Genomic DNA, 12,249 nt, shown 5'->3' with positions numbered 1-12,249 from the left:
ATTTTTAGGTTATACAGATTTCAACATTGCTTTCTTTGCTTGTATGTGAATATATAGGAACTATTTCAGTTTAGATTGTTTTGGTGTTAGCAATGTCTTGCCTAGAAGGGTGGCAAAAACCCCTGTGGTACTTAGAAAGTAAATGATTATGTATTTGAAAGAGCCATGATCTGCAGGCTCATTGGCTCAATATCACAAGGTGAGATTGAACAGGGTAACACTTTCTCAACTGGCCCAACTGGGCTTCCCAGATTATAAATTTTCTATGATTTTTATGATCTCACTAATGTGTGGTGTAAACAAATGCAGAAAAAGACCATGGACCCAAGTTCCAACCATTTTTTTTTTAAAAATTGTGTTCACTCCTGTTCTCTTAAATTCTGTTTAAAATCTTAACCTAGATAAAAACAAAATTTTAGTCCATTTTCCTAATCATTAGTAGTCTCAAATGCACTGGAAACTTTCTTGAAGTTCAAAGCAAGTATTTAAGGGTCAGCCAATGAACAAAGATTTGTGAATGAATTTGGGAAAGTATATCCTTATTAATTTTGTTTAGATAATCAGGAATAGTTTTTTTATTCTTTTATAAGCATGGAAGAATAAATTTAAGGTTTTGATTTTTCTTGACCAGTCACTTGATCAGTACAAATTAGAACTACAAAAGAATTACTACATATTTTCATATGCTCTAATTTTCTGGAAAAATGGGATTCATTTAATGTTCATAGTGATTGTCAGATTTGGGCATTAACATGTTTTTACACTACATTTGGCTTCCATCTGTTTTAATTCTAAATGAGAGGGAGAGTGCGTGAAGCTACATTCATATGCTGGTTATTGATGAGAAGGGAAATTTGAATTAATGTTATGAAATAAATATTTCAATTGTCCTTGGACAACTATTTCATGTTTTATTAATGTTGATCAGAAAATTAAAATTGCAGATTATCCTGTAAAATTTTAATGTGTATTGGTAGTTAGCATACAGTGTTTAACCTTAAAACATATATGACACTATAATAGCAATGTACATCACTGTTTACCAATATCTCGTCTCCCAGTCTCCCAGGGGTTATGACCACCTTCAAATAACTAACTTGCTGCCTCATAATTTGATCCTTTTAAGGGTTTGCCTTCAAACTCACCTGTAACAGTTGAAGTAGTTCTTTAAGTAACTCACAATGCTCTTCTCAGGTCTCAACCTGTAACAATAGATCAACTACATAGTGATTTAAACACTAAGGAGCAGAAAAGGTCTTTCAGCCTACTTGCCAACCATTGATGGAAAATGGAGGGTAAATTATGAAACCCTTGCAGTAAGACTATCCATGCATACTGCTGTCTCTTCAAACTGAACGCAAATTTATATTGTCACTCTTTTCAATGGAACAGACCAAAATCCATTACTATATCCAGTATTATGAACCACTTTGCCATAGTATTCTGCTTAATCATAGTCTCGGGGCTCATGGCTGCAGTGGAAGCAGTGACAGAGGTAACTTTATTCAATTCCATGTAATCAGTGCTAAGTCTCCAAGTTCTACCGGATTTTTGAACTGGCCATGTGGGGGAATTATTTTAGATGCAATTTCTTGCAGAACTCCATGTGTTGATAAACTCTAAGTAATGTTCTCTACATTTGCCTCTACTTGTTTCAGCAATCTGTATTGCTTTTAGGGTTTTAGATCAGGGCCTTTTTTACACACCTCTCCTTGCATCCTACCAAGTCGTGCTTACGTGTAACAAATACTGCCTGGCAATCTAAAATAGTTTGTCAGGCCCGAGACTCCTCTGTCATATATTCTACCTTCACCCACATCTCCTCAACTGTACATATCCTGTCCTCGTGTTGTTCCACTGGAATGTCAGTAGGGACCTGCTCTCTATCAACTTTAAACCACCAAATCATACAATGAATCAGATCAGAACTCAAACCTGCATTCCTAACAAATCACTTCCCAGTATATGTTCTTAAGCGATTGGCAAGTTGATGAACACAGCTCAGTAGGGCACACTCAGTTGTCCCAACTGTGTATTCAGTGGTCTAGTCAACCCCACTACTTAAGGATGTCTGGTAAATCCAGTTAAAATAATAATATATTGTATTTTCCAGCTCAATACATTGAATGCTTATGTTTTTTTAGGGTGATTTGAGAGCCTTCTGTATTTCAAAGAAATTTTATTCAGTAGCCTCCTTGCCCTAGCTCGTACAAAGAGTCTACCTGCACCATCCTACCTTGTGATGCACACCAATGTAACCGAGGCCTGACACCATCACTGTGTACTAGAAGTGCCCATAGGTAACTCTGGTTACTGTCTTGGCTTCTCCTCTGCACCTCTGCAAATTGTGGATAACATGGAGGACCTTCCAGGGGCATTGGGGCTTTTGTTACATCCTGACCATTCCATTCCTGTCTGGTTTGTGGTAAATTCCTAGTGAAATGACCTTCATGGCCACAACTGAACCATTTCCATTGAGGATCCATGATGGGGAATGTAGGCACTTCAACCACAAACTCGACCACCCCCTCTAATAGGGGTGCTGTCAAGCACAACAGTGATATACCCTGATAGGAATCCCATCTCCTTTAATTCTGCCACTGCATACCCTGTTCTCTTGTTTAGAGAGAGGGTTCTAAAAGGGTTCATTTTAGAACCCTCTTCCCCCTTATTCCCCTTAGCACCTTTCTCTCTTACTACTACCATTTCCCATATTGGTATCATTCATCTGCGAACCAATGCTTCAGTGCATGTGGCATCAAATAATTCACACACTGTTCTGCTGTCCTCAGTCCTATGCAATACCAGTGTCCTAAGCCAGTTACTACCCTGTTGTTGAGTCAAATTCTGTCTATCCAAAGTAGGACCATAAAACACTCAAGAAAACCAACCACAACCTTGTCACAAATGCAGAGGGGGTCTCCCTTTTCTGCTGTCTACCCTTACGCAGAGCCTCCACTGAGTCACCTTGATTACTTTCTACAGCGTCTCTGTCTCTTATATACATATAACATATACATCTTTTTAACCCTATGTAATCTCTTTCACTTTTTGCTAACTGCTTTCCACAATGCATCCTCAAGGATTCCTGACCCTCCACTCTCAACCTTTCCTAGCTACTCCTCATAGTTGGGTAATTTTCTTTGTATATAACTATGAACATAATCTCTCCAATCCTCTGAACCCCTGGGGTTGTTTTTGTCCTCCTTTGCTTTTCCCATTTTTATATTCTAACCTAGTGAATGGTTCAACTTGGCAGACTTTATATTTCTTCTTGAGTCCACCAAGGGATACGAAATTCTGTTGACTATTATCAACTGATCTAGTTTAGGCAATTCACTACACAACTCTTAATTAATCAAAGCTTGCCCTTTATTGTCTCTGTACAAACATCAACGTAACAATGTTGATCCCAGGCCAACAACTTAGAACATGTATTCCAGTTAGGCAGATTTCAGGTGCATCATTGTGTCCACTTTAAAGTACTTTGATACAGTTGTTCCTGAGCAAAACCAGCTCACAAAATGGAGGCTACAGAGCAACTTCACAAAATGACAGCCTGTTCTTTCAACCACATGGCAAGAGCAAAGACAGTTGCCTACTTCCACTGTCCTTGATTCATTCGAGTTCAGTGTTTTCTTCCATATGTTAAATCCTTCATGGCTAACACCCTTTGGACCACAAACGTGTAATTGCTTGCAGTACTGTATCCTGTAACTGTTAGAATGTGAATGGGGCTCTTCAGCTCATCATGTACATTTCTTGGTATATTGCAACAAAAATAAAACAGCCATATGGCAAAAAAATCTGCTGTGTGGCACAATGCAAAGTTGTTTCTGGGATTCAAACCCAGATTTTAGCTTTGAAAAGTAATATGTTGGCTTCAAAATTGGGTAATGTTACTTAACATTACTTGTCAGTATAAAATAGTGGCTAGTACTATGATGGGATGAGTCTTTCTCTGCAAACAAATTTATTGAAGAAGTAGAAGAAGTTTGCTTGATAGCTTTGAGGTAACTTTGCTCTGAACTGGAATGAAGAAACAGTCTATTAAAAGCTTTACATTTTTAGATAATTGAAAAAGTTTCTGTGTAAAATCTAATCTTTCCACAGGCTAGACTAATTTAGAACAAGTGTACAAAACAAAATTTTAAGGAACCAAATTTTATTTGGAGTCATAGAGGACTGCAGCACAAAAACGGGCTCTTCAGCCCATTGAGTTCATGCTGGCTTGGTTTTCAACCTAGACCCATCTTACCTACATACTTGGCCAAAGTTATCTTAACTGTTAAGTTGAACCCACACCACCTCTGAGAGAAGAAGATCCCCCTCAGCTTCCCCTTAGATATTTCTAAACCCTGAACCTACTCTAGTGTCACCCAACCTGAGGGGGAAAAGCCTTAATGCATTCACCCTATTGACACCTCTCATGATTTTGTACTCATTTAAGATTGGTTAGACATGACCCGCCATAAAAAATCCATGTTGACTAACCCTAATCAGGCCCTGTCTATCCAAATTGTTGTATTGATTACCTTCCGATATTTTACCCACGATTGATGTCAGGCTCATCAGGCTATCTATATTTTCCCGGCTAATTCTTGGAGCCTCTCTTAAACAACAGAGCAACGTGTTGGCTGCATGAAAACAAACCAATCACAATTGGATGAGTAATGAGAAGTCTGGATGTGTTGTCCACATCATTGTTATTTTTGTGACTTCAGTTAGACATCAGATCTTAATCTGAATAATTTATAAGAATTTAAAAGCAGAACAATTCATCTGATTTGACATCACAATGCAATTAGCAAAATGAAGGAAGATGTCATCAACAGTGCTGCCAAATAACAATAATTGTTCACTCATGCTCATTTTCATCAGGTCCCCTTGGCATAGACCAAGAGTTGAATTCTAAATAGGAGATGAGAGTGACAATTGTGGGGGGGGGGGGGGGGGGGGGAACTACCTGCTGGTTTGATAACCCTTACCATTCTGAAACATTCATTTCATCTACTACTTATGCATGCAACTAAGTGTACTGAGTTAGTTGCCCAAGCAACTTACTCAGCACCTACCAAGCTTGTGACCGCACCCCCACCTCCACCTTTACCTCCAAGAAGGATACCCTACTTGCAGGCTGCACTTGAAGTCATCATCACTGTTTCTTCATTGCTATTTGTGACTCGTGAAACCTGGAAACCCTAACTTTATACCTCCATGAGGACATTAGAACTGCTGTCACTCAAAAGGTGGCTTACCACCCACCTGTTTCCCAAGGTTAATTGATGGTACCCAGTGAAAAGAAAAGATTGATTATTTTGATAATCTGACAACTAAGGTATATTAACTCATTTTACCTACTTTATTATTATTGTGGTAAATATCACTTACATTTGAATGGTTGTTAGGAGTTCATGTTATTTGCTAACTTTAGGTCTTGTTCATTTCCTCCGTAGAGATTACCGCAACAAATCGAAGAAAGAAATGAGAAGATGAAAGAAGAGATGCTAGGTATGTATCTTTATCATGTCCCAATACCTCTAGTGATAATTTTCAGTTAAAACTAATATTATGTAAAAGTATTTTACATAAATGATTTTTCAAGTCAATAAATTATTACAGGGAAATGAAAACATAGCACTTTGAATTATTTAAAGTTGTATCCCATATACAAGTTGTGGGTTGTAAATCTTTTATATAATACTTCTACATATTTCAAAAAGTGGATGCTCACTCAAGAAAATTAAATACTGACTTTATCTTTATGAAACAACTTGTCAAGTTTGAGGTCCGAAATTGACTGCATGGCGTAGCTCTTACTATCTTTGCTTCTTTATCACTGCTGAACATGCCCATACAAATAAAATGCAATTTTTGACTTGTCAAACCTTCTCTTATGGGTCAGAGCTGTCGTCCAGCTGAATGGGACCGCCCTTTCTTAGTTTTGCTCTTAGCTGATCATAGTCAGAACAACTCCTGCAATGCCTTTGTTCCTTCCTCCTACTGTGCTTTCAAATTCATCTGAGAATCTGTGTTTGACTTTATTCACAGTCTCCTTCTCTTCTAAGCAACTCCTTTTGAGAATATTCCAACTATTTGCCAACAACACCCGTCACTGCTTCTACGATGCCAGTTTAGTTCCTTAATATCCTCCCCTGAATTAATTTTGAAAGCCATTGCTTTGCTTCCTCACCATAAACTTCATTTTCTCATCATAATTCGTGTCCTGTTGTCAGTGTCTCAGCAAACTCACGTTCCATTTAACCTGAACTGAGTTTTCAATCCCATATTTTAACACTATAACAGTTTCACACACACAATGCTGGAGGAACTCTGCATGTCAGGCAGCATCTATGGAAATGAATAACAGGTGATTGTTTGGGGCTGAGATTCTTCTTCAGGACTGGAAAAGAAGGGGTAAGATGCCAGAATTAAAAGGTGGGAGGAGGGGAAGAAGGTTAGCTGGAAGGTGATAAGTGAAACCAGGTGGGTAGGAAAGATAAAGGGCTGGAGAGGAAGGAATCTGATAGGAGAGGAGAGTGGACCATAGGAGAAAGGGAATGAGGAAGGGACCCAGGGGGAGGTGATACGTAGTTGAGAAGAGATAGAAGCCAGAGTGGGGAATAGAAGAAGCAGGAAGGGGGGAGGGAAACAATTTTTTAACCTGAAAGAGAAATCTATATTGATGGTGTTAGGTGGGAGGCTGACCAGACAGAAAATAAAGTGTTGCTCCTCCCCCTTGGGTGGCCTCATCGTGGCACAAGAAGAGGCCATGGAATTTCTTAATTAAGATATAACTTGGCGAAGCCTGTCTACACATGAAATATGCATCTGTTTTTATTGCCAAGATGCTTTTAACTTTCACCTTCCATCCTCATCTGATGCAAAAGTGTATATTTACTGAAATCCAACCTGCGTTATTGTCTGTGTCTTCTGAGGCTGGTATTAACTAGGTCCCACATGAAATGCACAGATTGTGCTGTTAGGTGCATTTAAAGATTGTGGATTTGATCCATGATATCAGATGGGTGAGCAGATCACAGCCAAGGTAGTTTTTGTGAAACAACATCTGATCAATCTCTTACAGAAAAGAAGTGAGAAATAATAAATCCCAAGGGTTCCAAGTTCTAATCATCACTAGTAATAGAAAATAATGTAAACATTCATCAGCCTAAGCATCTTCTTTAGAGAGAAATAATTAGGAAATATGTTTTGGAGGTTAATATCCCAATAGCACATTGCACTAATGTCTTTCACTTGCCTTATCATATTAGATAACAGTCACAGTTCTGTCAACATTTGAGTCCTTGGATTAGTAGTAAAGCCCATATTTACTATCTGAATTAACATATTTAGATAATTAATCTGCTTTAATCATAATTTCCTAGCAGTCATTTGGTAGTGGTATTGGGAAAATATTTGAAGCTTTGAGTCAGGCAATTTAAAAATGATGGGGAGAGGGAAGAAATTATTTTGTGACTAACAACAAAAAAAGGAATAGGAATGCTATATCTTATTTGATTTAATACCTAACCAACAGGTGCATTTATCTCAAAAATGTACTTGGAGTAATATATTTTGTCATTGGTTCCACTCACTAATCAAATAAAATTGTTGGTTTCAGAAAAATGTTTAAAAAGTTAGTTTATGGTATGATTTGGCTAAATGGCAACTTTATTTTCAGTAAATGTCATGCTTTAGAGTTCCCAAAGCACGTTTTCTATTCAGGGACGGAATTTGTTTTTTTTTAAATTTACATTGATTCAGTTAAGTACACAGTGCACATTAAGGTACTGTGCATTGTGATGTTATGGAAGATGTAATCTCTTTTGAGTTCAGTAGAACAAATAGTTTGTAGTTGTCATGTATGTGCTTTGAAGGATGCCATAGTTTTGCATACATTGGTGGTTTTAGTTGCTTTATTTAAATTTGTTTTGATTACTAGAGGTATACCTGTGTGAGAGTTTCAGTTTCATTAACTAAAATTAGTTCAGTTTTTGTGTACTAATAGTGTTGCATAATGAAAGAGAGAAGAATATTATCTTACCATGTTAACAGACTACAGCACTTGTCCTTTTGAAAAAAAGTGTTTTTTGTGTTTCTGCACATCCAAAGTGGAGGTATTCCACTGTCTGGTATTATTTGGGGAGCACAGGGCAGAGTAGATCAGAGAGGGGAAACAATCTCCTTAATGGATCAAAAAACAGATCTCTTGTTGGGGCTATAAAGGCAATCGAATAATAGGGAGGATACAGAAGAGCAGATTTGCAAGAGCTATAGATTATTGATAATGAATGAGTTCAATTACCCTATCATGAATTGATTGAGGCAAAAGGCTGTCTTCATCAAACTTTATCAAGATACAGGACATTACAAAGGATACAGTAAACAAGAAGAGCACCGTGATACTGGATGATATAAAAATAAAAGTCAATGAGCATTTTGGGTTGCTGTAGCAATTGAGAATCACAATATAATTACCCTTGAATGTGGGAGGAAGATTGCAAATATTGAAACCAGGTCCAAAAAAAAAGGAAAGTCAATTTAGAAGTAATTCAGAAGAACACCAAGTGTGCTTTGGACAAACAAAGAATAATAATTGAGGGTTGGCATGCTTTAGCTTTTGGGGAATTCACTGTTTTGATCTGAGGCCATGTGCAGTAGTGGATATGGGTCTGTACAGTTAACTTTGTGCATGTGGCCATTGAAAAAGTGTTTCATAATGTAGAACAGTTATTTTCAAGAATGGAAAGTTATAATTAAAGTGATCACATTTATGGTGATTGACATGAGCTGACATAAGTAAAGTCTTTCATGACTATCAAGTCTTAGTACGATAGCTTTTGAGAAGCCTCTGGGGTATCAGGAATTGTACCAGTGTGGATACAACTTCAGTTTGGGATTTAGGAAAGGACTTACTGTGACTGACTTAGATTTGAGGATGAAGTATGCAATTTTGAAATTTACTAATGATGCAGAACTTGGAATTGTACTGAAACATGGGAAAGATAGCTCAAGGTGTGATGTGCATGGACTGGCGATACAGTAGCAGTATAGTTCAGAAGGGATTTGGATGATTTTTGGGACTGTTCATTAGAGATTTATTAAGGAAGTATCAGGGATGAGGAAATACAGTTATTTTGAGATGTTGGCTTTGTAATCCTTTTAATAGGTAATACCAACAGCATGTCTAATAAAGGTACTTAATTTCATAGACAAGTTAGATTAATAAAAGCAACCTGTTTCTGATAGCTTAAGAATGAAGAACAAGAGACAGCATGAGGAAATGCAATTCCATACTAAGTAGTTAGAACACAGAATGCATATCGTACTTCAACTTACCTAGAGTGGAGGTCTTGGGTTGGCTGATTTAAATTGTGCTCTATACACTCTAGAGTTTTATGATCAATTTGCGGAGTGTCTCATCTAGATAGTTAATACTTTAACACTGTTGCTGGTCCATTGATATGCCTTCAACTCAAGAAAAAAACAATCATATTTATACTTAAAGTGCATAAAGTTTACAACCTCTGTTAAACATATTTAACAGAGATTAAATATAAAACATATTTAACTGAAAGAAGAGATATGAAAGATTTAAATTCATTTTCTGAAGAAGAAAGAAATGTTTCTGTGCCGTATCTTCAAGTCTTATTTGCTTTCCACCAGTCCAGTCATTGTGGAAAATTGGCTCATGAATGCTCGCAGTACTTTTAGGGCCCTAACCAAATGTGATTTGCCATGTACTCACCAAGATGTTGCAAACCTGCAGCTTCTGCGACCTGGAAGGGGTTTACTATATACTCACGTTTCTTGGCAAGAATGCCTAGCAAAGGACACAAAGTTAGTCAGAGGCAGAACCATGTTCGTTTTTAATCCAGGTGTCATGAGTCATTACTTTGACTGAGAAGACTGATTGTTTATTCTCATATTTTTGGAATATGCCTGATAGCTTCCTGGCTTATATGAATTCTTTTGGTTATGCTGAGATTGCAAAAAAAATTGGATTGCGAAGGATCAGGGTATCAAATAGAGTAGGTTTTAGTTTTCCACGTTAAGTGGAGTTCTGCGTTCATCAGAAAGTTCCTAACAGTTTTGTTGCCAATTCAACTCCAAATTCCAGAATGATAGCTTCTATGTGCAAACTGTTTCTTAGTCTTTAAGCTCTGTTGCTTGCCTGTTTGCACTTACTAGCATGATGTAAATCGATTGCACAAAACCGTAGTAGGTAATCAACCTTCTGTGGAACTTTGGTCCAGTGCATTGCTTCCTTTTGTACTGCTCAGCATCTTCTCAAGATGACTATGTACTGCTGGACAATTTGTTGCAGAGTTACTCTGTAGCAGTGCTGCCTTGTTTATTGACAATGGAATGATTTGTTCGTGCATTTGTGCAGCATTCAAAGAAATAAGATCTTGTTTTAATTGTCTGCAGGCTAAATCCTTTCATGTTAACTTGAAGAATCACGCTACAGATTATTTTCTTTTTATTGTAGGCAAGCTGAAAGATCTTGGCAACATGGTTCTGCGACCTTTTGGCCTGTCCACTGACAACTTCCTGTTACAGAAGGATCCAAACTCCGGCTCATACTCTATCAACTTTGTGCAAAACCCAAATAACAATAATAGATAATACTTATTACTGGAAATAGTTCAGTTTAAGAGTGTGCTTGAGCAAAATGTAGTTGTACAATTGTAAAATGCTGCTTTCCCAGCAAACAAATCTGTTCCAATTATTGCTGCATTTTTTGCAGGTACTTATTTTTCAAGTTTTAAGACACTTGATTTGAGCTGCTTCGAAGTAAAGGCAACAGTTGAAGCTGTAAGCGTTTTATCATTATAATTGGATAAGTATTAAACCAAGTATGATTTTGTTTTGGTGTTTGAAAACCTATTTCTTCATTTTCATTAAATGCAGATACGAATTACCATGTAAGATTTTTGTTTGTTGTCTGCAAACTACTGATGGGATGTCTAGTTATGTATGTACTGTTGATCATGCTGAATATCTTAATAAGTTTACTGCCTTATTTTCTGTGGACTCCCCCCAAAAGAAACAAAATAAAGTTAGAATATACATTGGTATGTTTCCTTCTGGTAAAATAGCGATGCACTCAGATGCAACAGCTTCTATGGGGTCAACCAAAGGTGTCCTTGTCTTTTTTTAAGCTGCTTTTTTATGATCGCAAAACCCTGCTGGACATTAAAAATTTAAAGTACTGCAAGTCTACCCCATTAGTGAGGTGTTTGACAGAGAAGCTGGAGATCTGGACCGTGCGGACTGCGATGCTGCTTTTGACAGACATTGGTACGCGAAGGAGGTGTGCAGCCTTAACAGCAAGTGATCGTCCTAGTCACTTTTCTTGTGATTGCAAGACCCTTGGACATTGGTGGTGTGAATTGCTGCAAGTCCAGTTCATTGGTTTATTGGTGAACAGCGTGGGCAGATGGTGGAAAAGCTGTGCGGCCTCAGTCGTAGCAGGGACTAGCCCTCATGCTGTGGTGTTGCCTGCTTGTAGTCACCCAGGGCAAAGTGTTGGAGTCAGGTGCCGGAGACAATGTGCTGAGATGTCCATGCTGGATTCGGAGCTGCCGCACCCACTGTTTGCTCAGCATAAGAAAAGCTTTATTATGTTTGACTGTCGACTGCTGCAGCATTCAATAACTCAGAGACTTGCACGATTTTTTTGTGCGACTGCATTTTACTGCTCTCTTATGTGCTTGCTATCTGGCATGTGCAAAATGTACCTTGGGCTGTGTATGATTGGTGGTTCTGTGTTTTGCACCTTGGTCCCAGTGTAACGCTATTTCATTCAGCTATAGCCATTGGCATTCATGTAGGGTTGAATAACATTTAAACCTGAACTTCAGAGAACTTGCTGGAAATAAAAATATTTAAAGCGTACTTCATTTTGATAAAACCTGCATTGCTTTAGTATGCAAGTAGAAGTTACTTATCTGTGCTTAGGGAGGACAGCTAACTTTCTTATCCAAACAATATTTGAAAGAGCATGGATAATGTTATGAAACATTGCACAATAACAAGCCATCTGGCTCAACAGATCCACACTATCGTGTTTAAGCTATACCTCTACTTCTTTCCAATCTATTCATTTTTATCTGGCATTGGCCTAATTGCATCTATGCTGTTCACTTCAGTTATTCTTTTTGATAGAAGTTCCACATATTTTACCCAAATAAAAACATTGTCATTACATTTGTATATCAAATTGACTCACATTTCTTACAG

At 37.7% G+C, this 12,249-nt stretch overlaps 1 protein-coding gene across 1 annotated transcript in view; it reads left to right on the top strand.

Moving 5' to 3' along the window:
- ttc1 (tetratricopeptide repeat domain 1) overlaps positions 1-11,078 on the top strand; it is a 48,882-nt gene extending 37,804 nt beyond the window's left edge. Inside the window, exons 7-8 of the mRNA XM_073067724.1 lie at positions 5,457-5,511; positions 10,496-11,078. Coding sequence (XP_072923825.1) covers positions 5,457-5,511; positions 10,496-10,632 — 192 coding nt within the window. The 3' untranslated portion in view covers positions 10,633-11,078. The remainder of the gene's footprint in view (positions 1-5,456; positions 5,512-10,495) is intronic.
- Positions 11,079-12,249: the final 1,171 nt, after the last annotated feature.

The sequence above is a fragment of the Hemitrygon akajei genome, chromosome 15 (assembly GCF_048418815.1).
Source record: "Hemitrygon akajei chromosome 15, sHemAka1.3, whole genome shotgun sequence".
Lineage (NCBI taxonomy): Eukaryota > Metazoa > Chordata > Chondrichthyes > Myliobatiformes > Dasyatidae > Hemitrygon > Hemitrygon akajei.
Note: the sequence above shows the minus strand (reverse complement) of the source record. Positions and strands in the feature narration are given on the sequence as shown.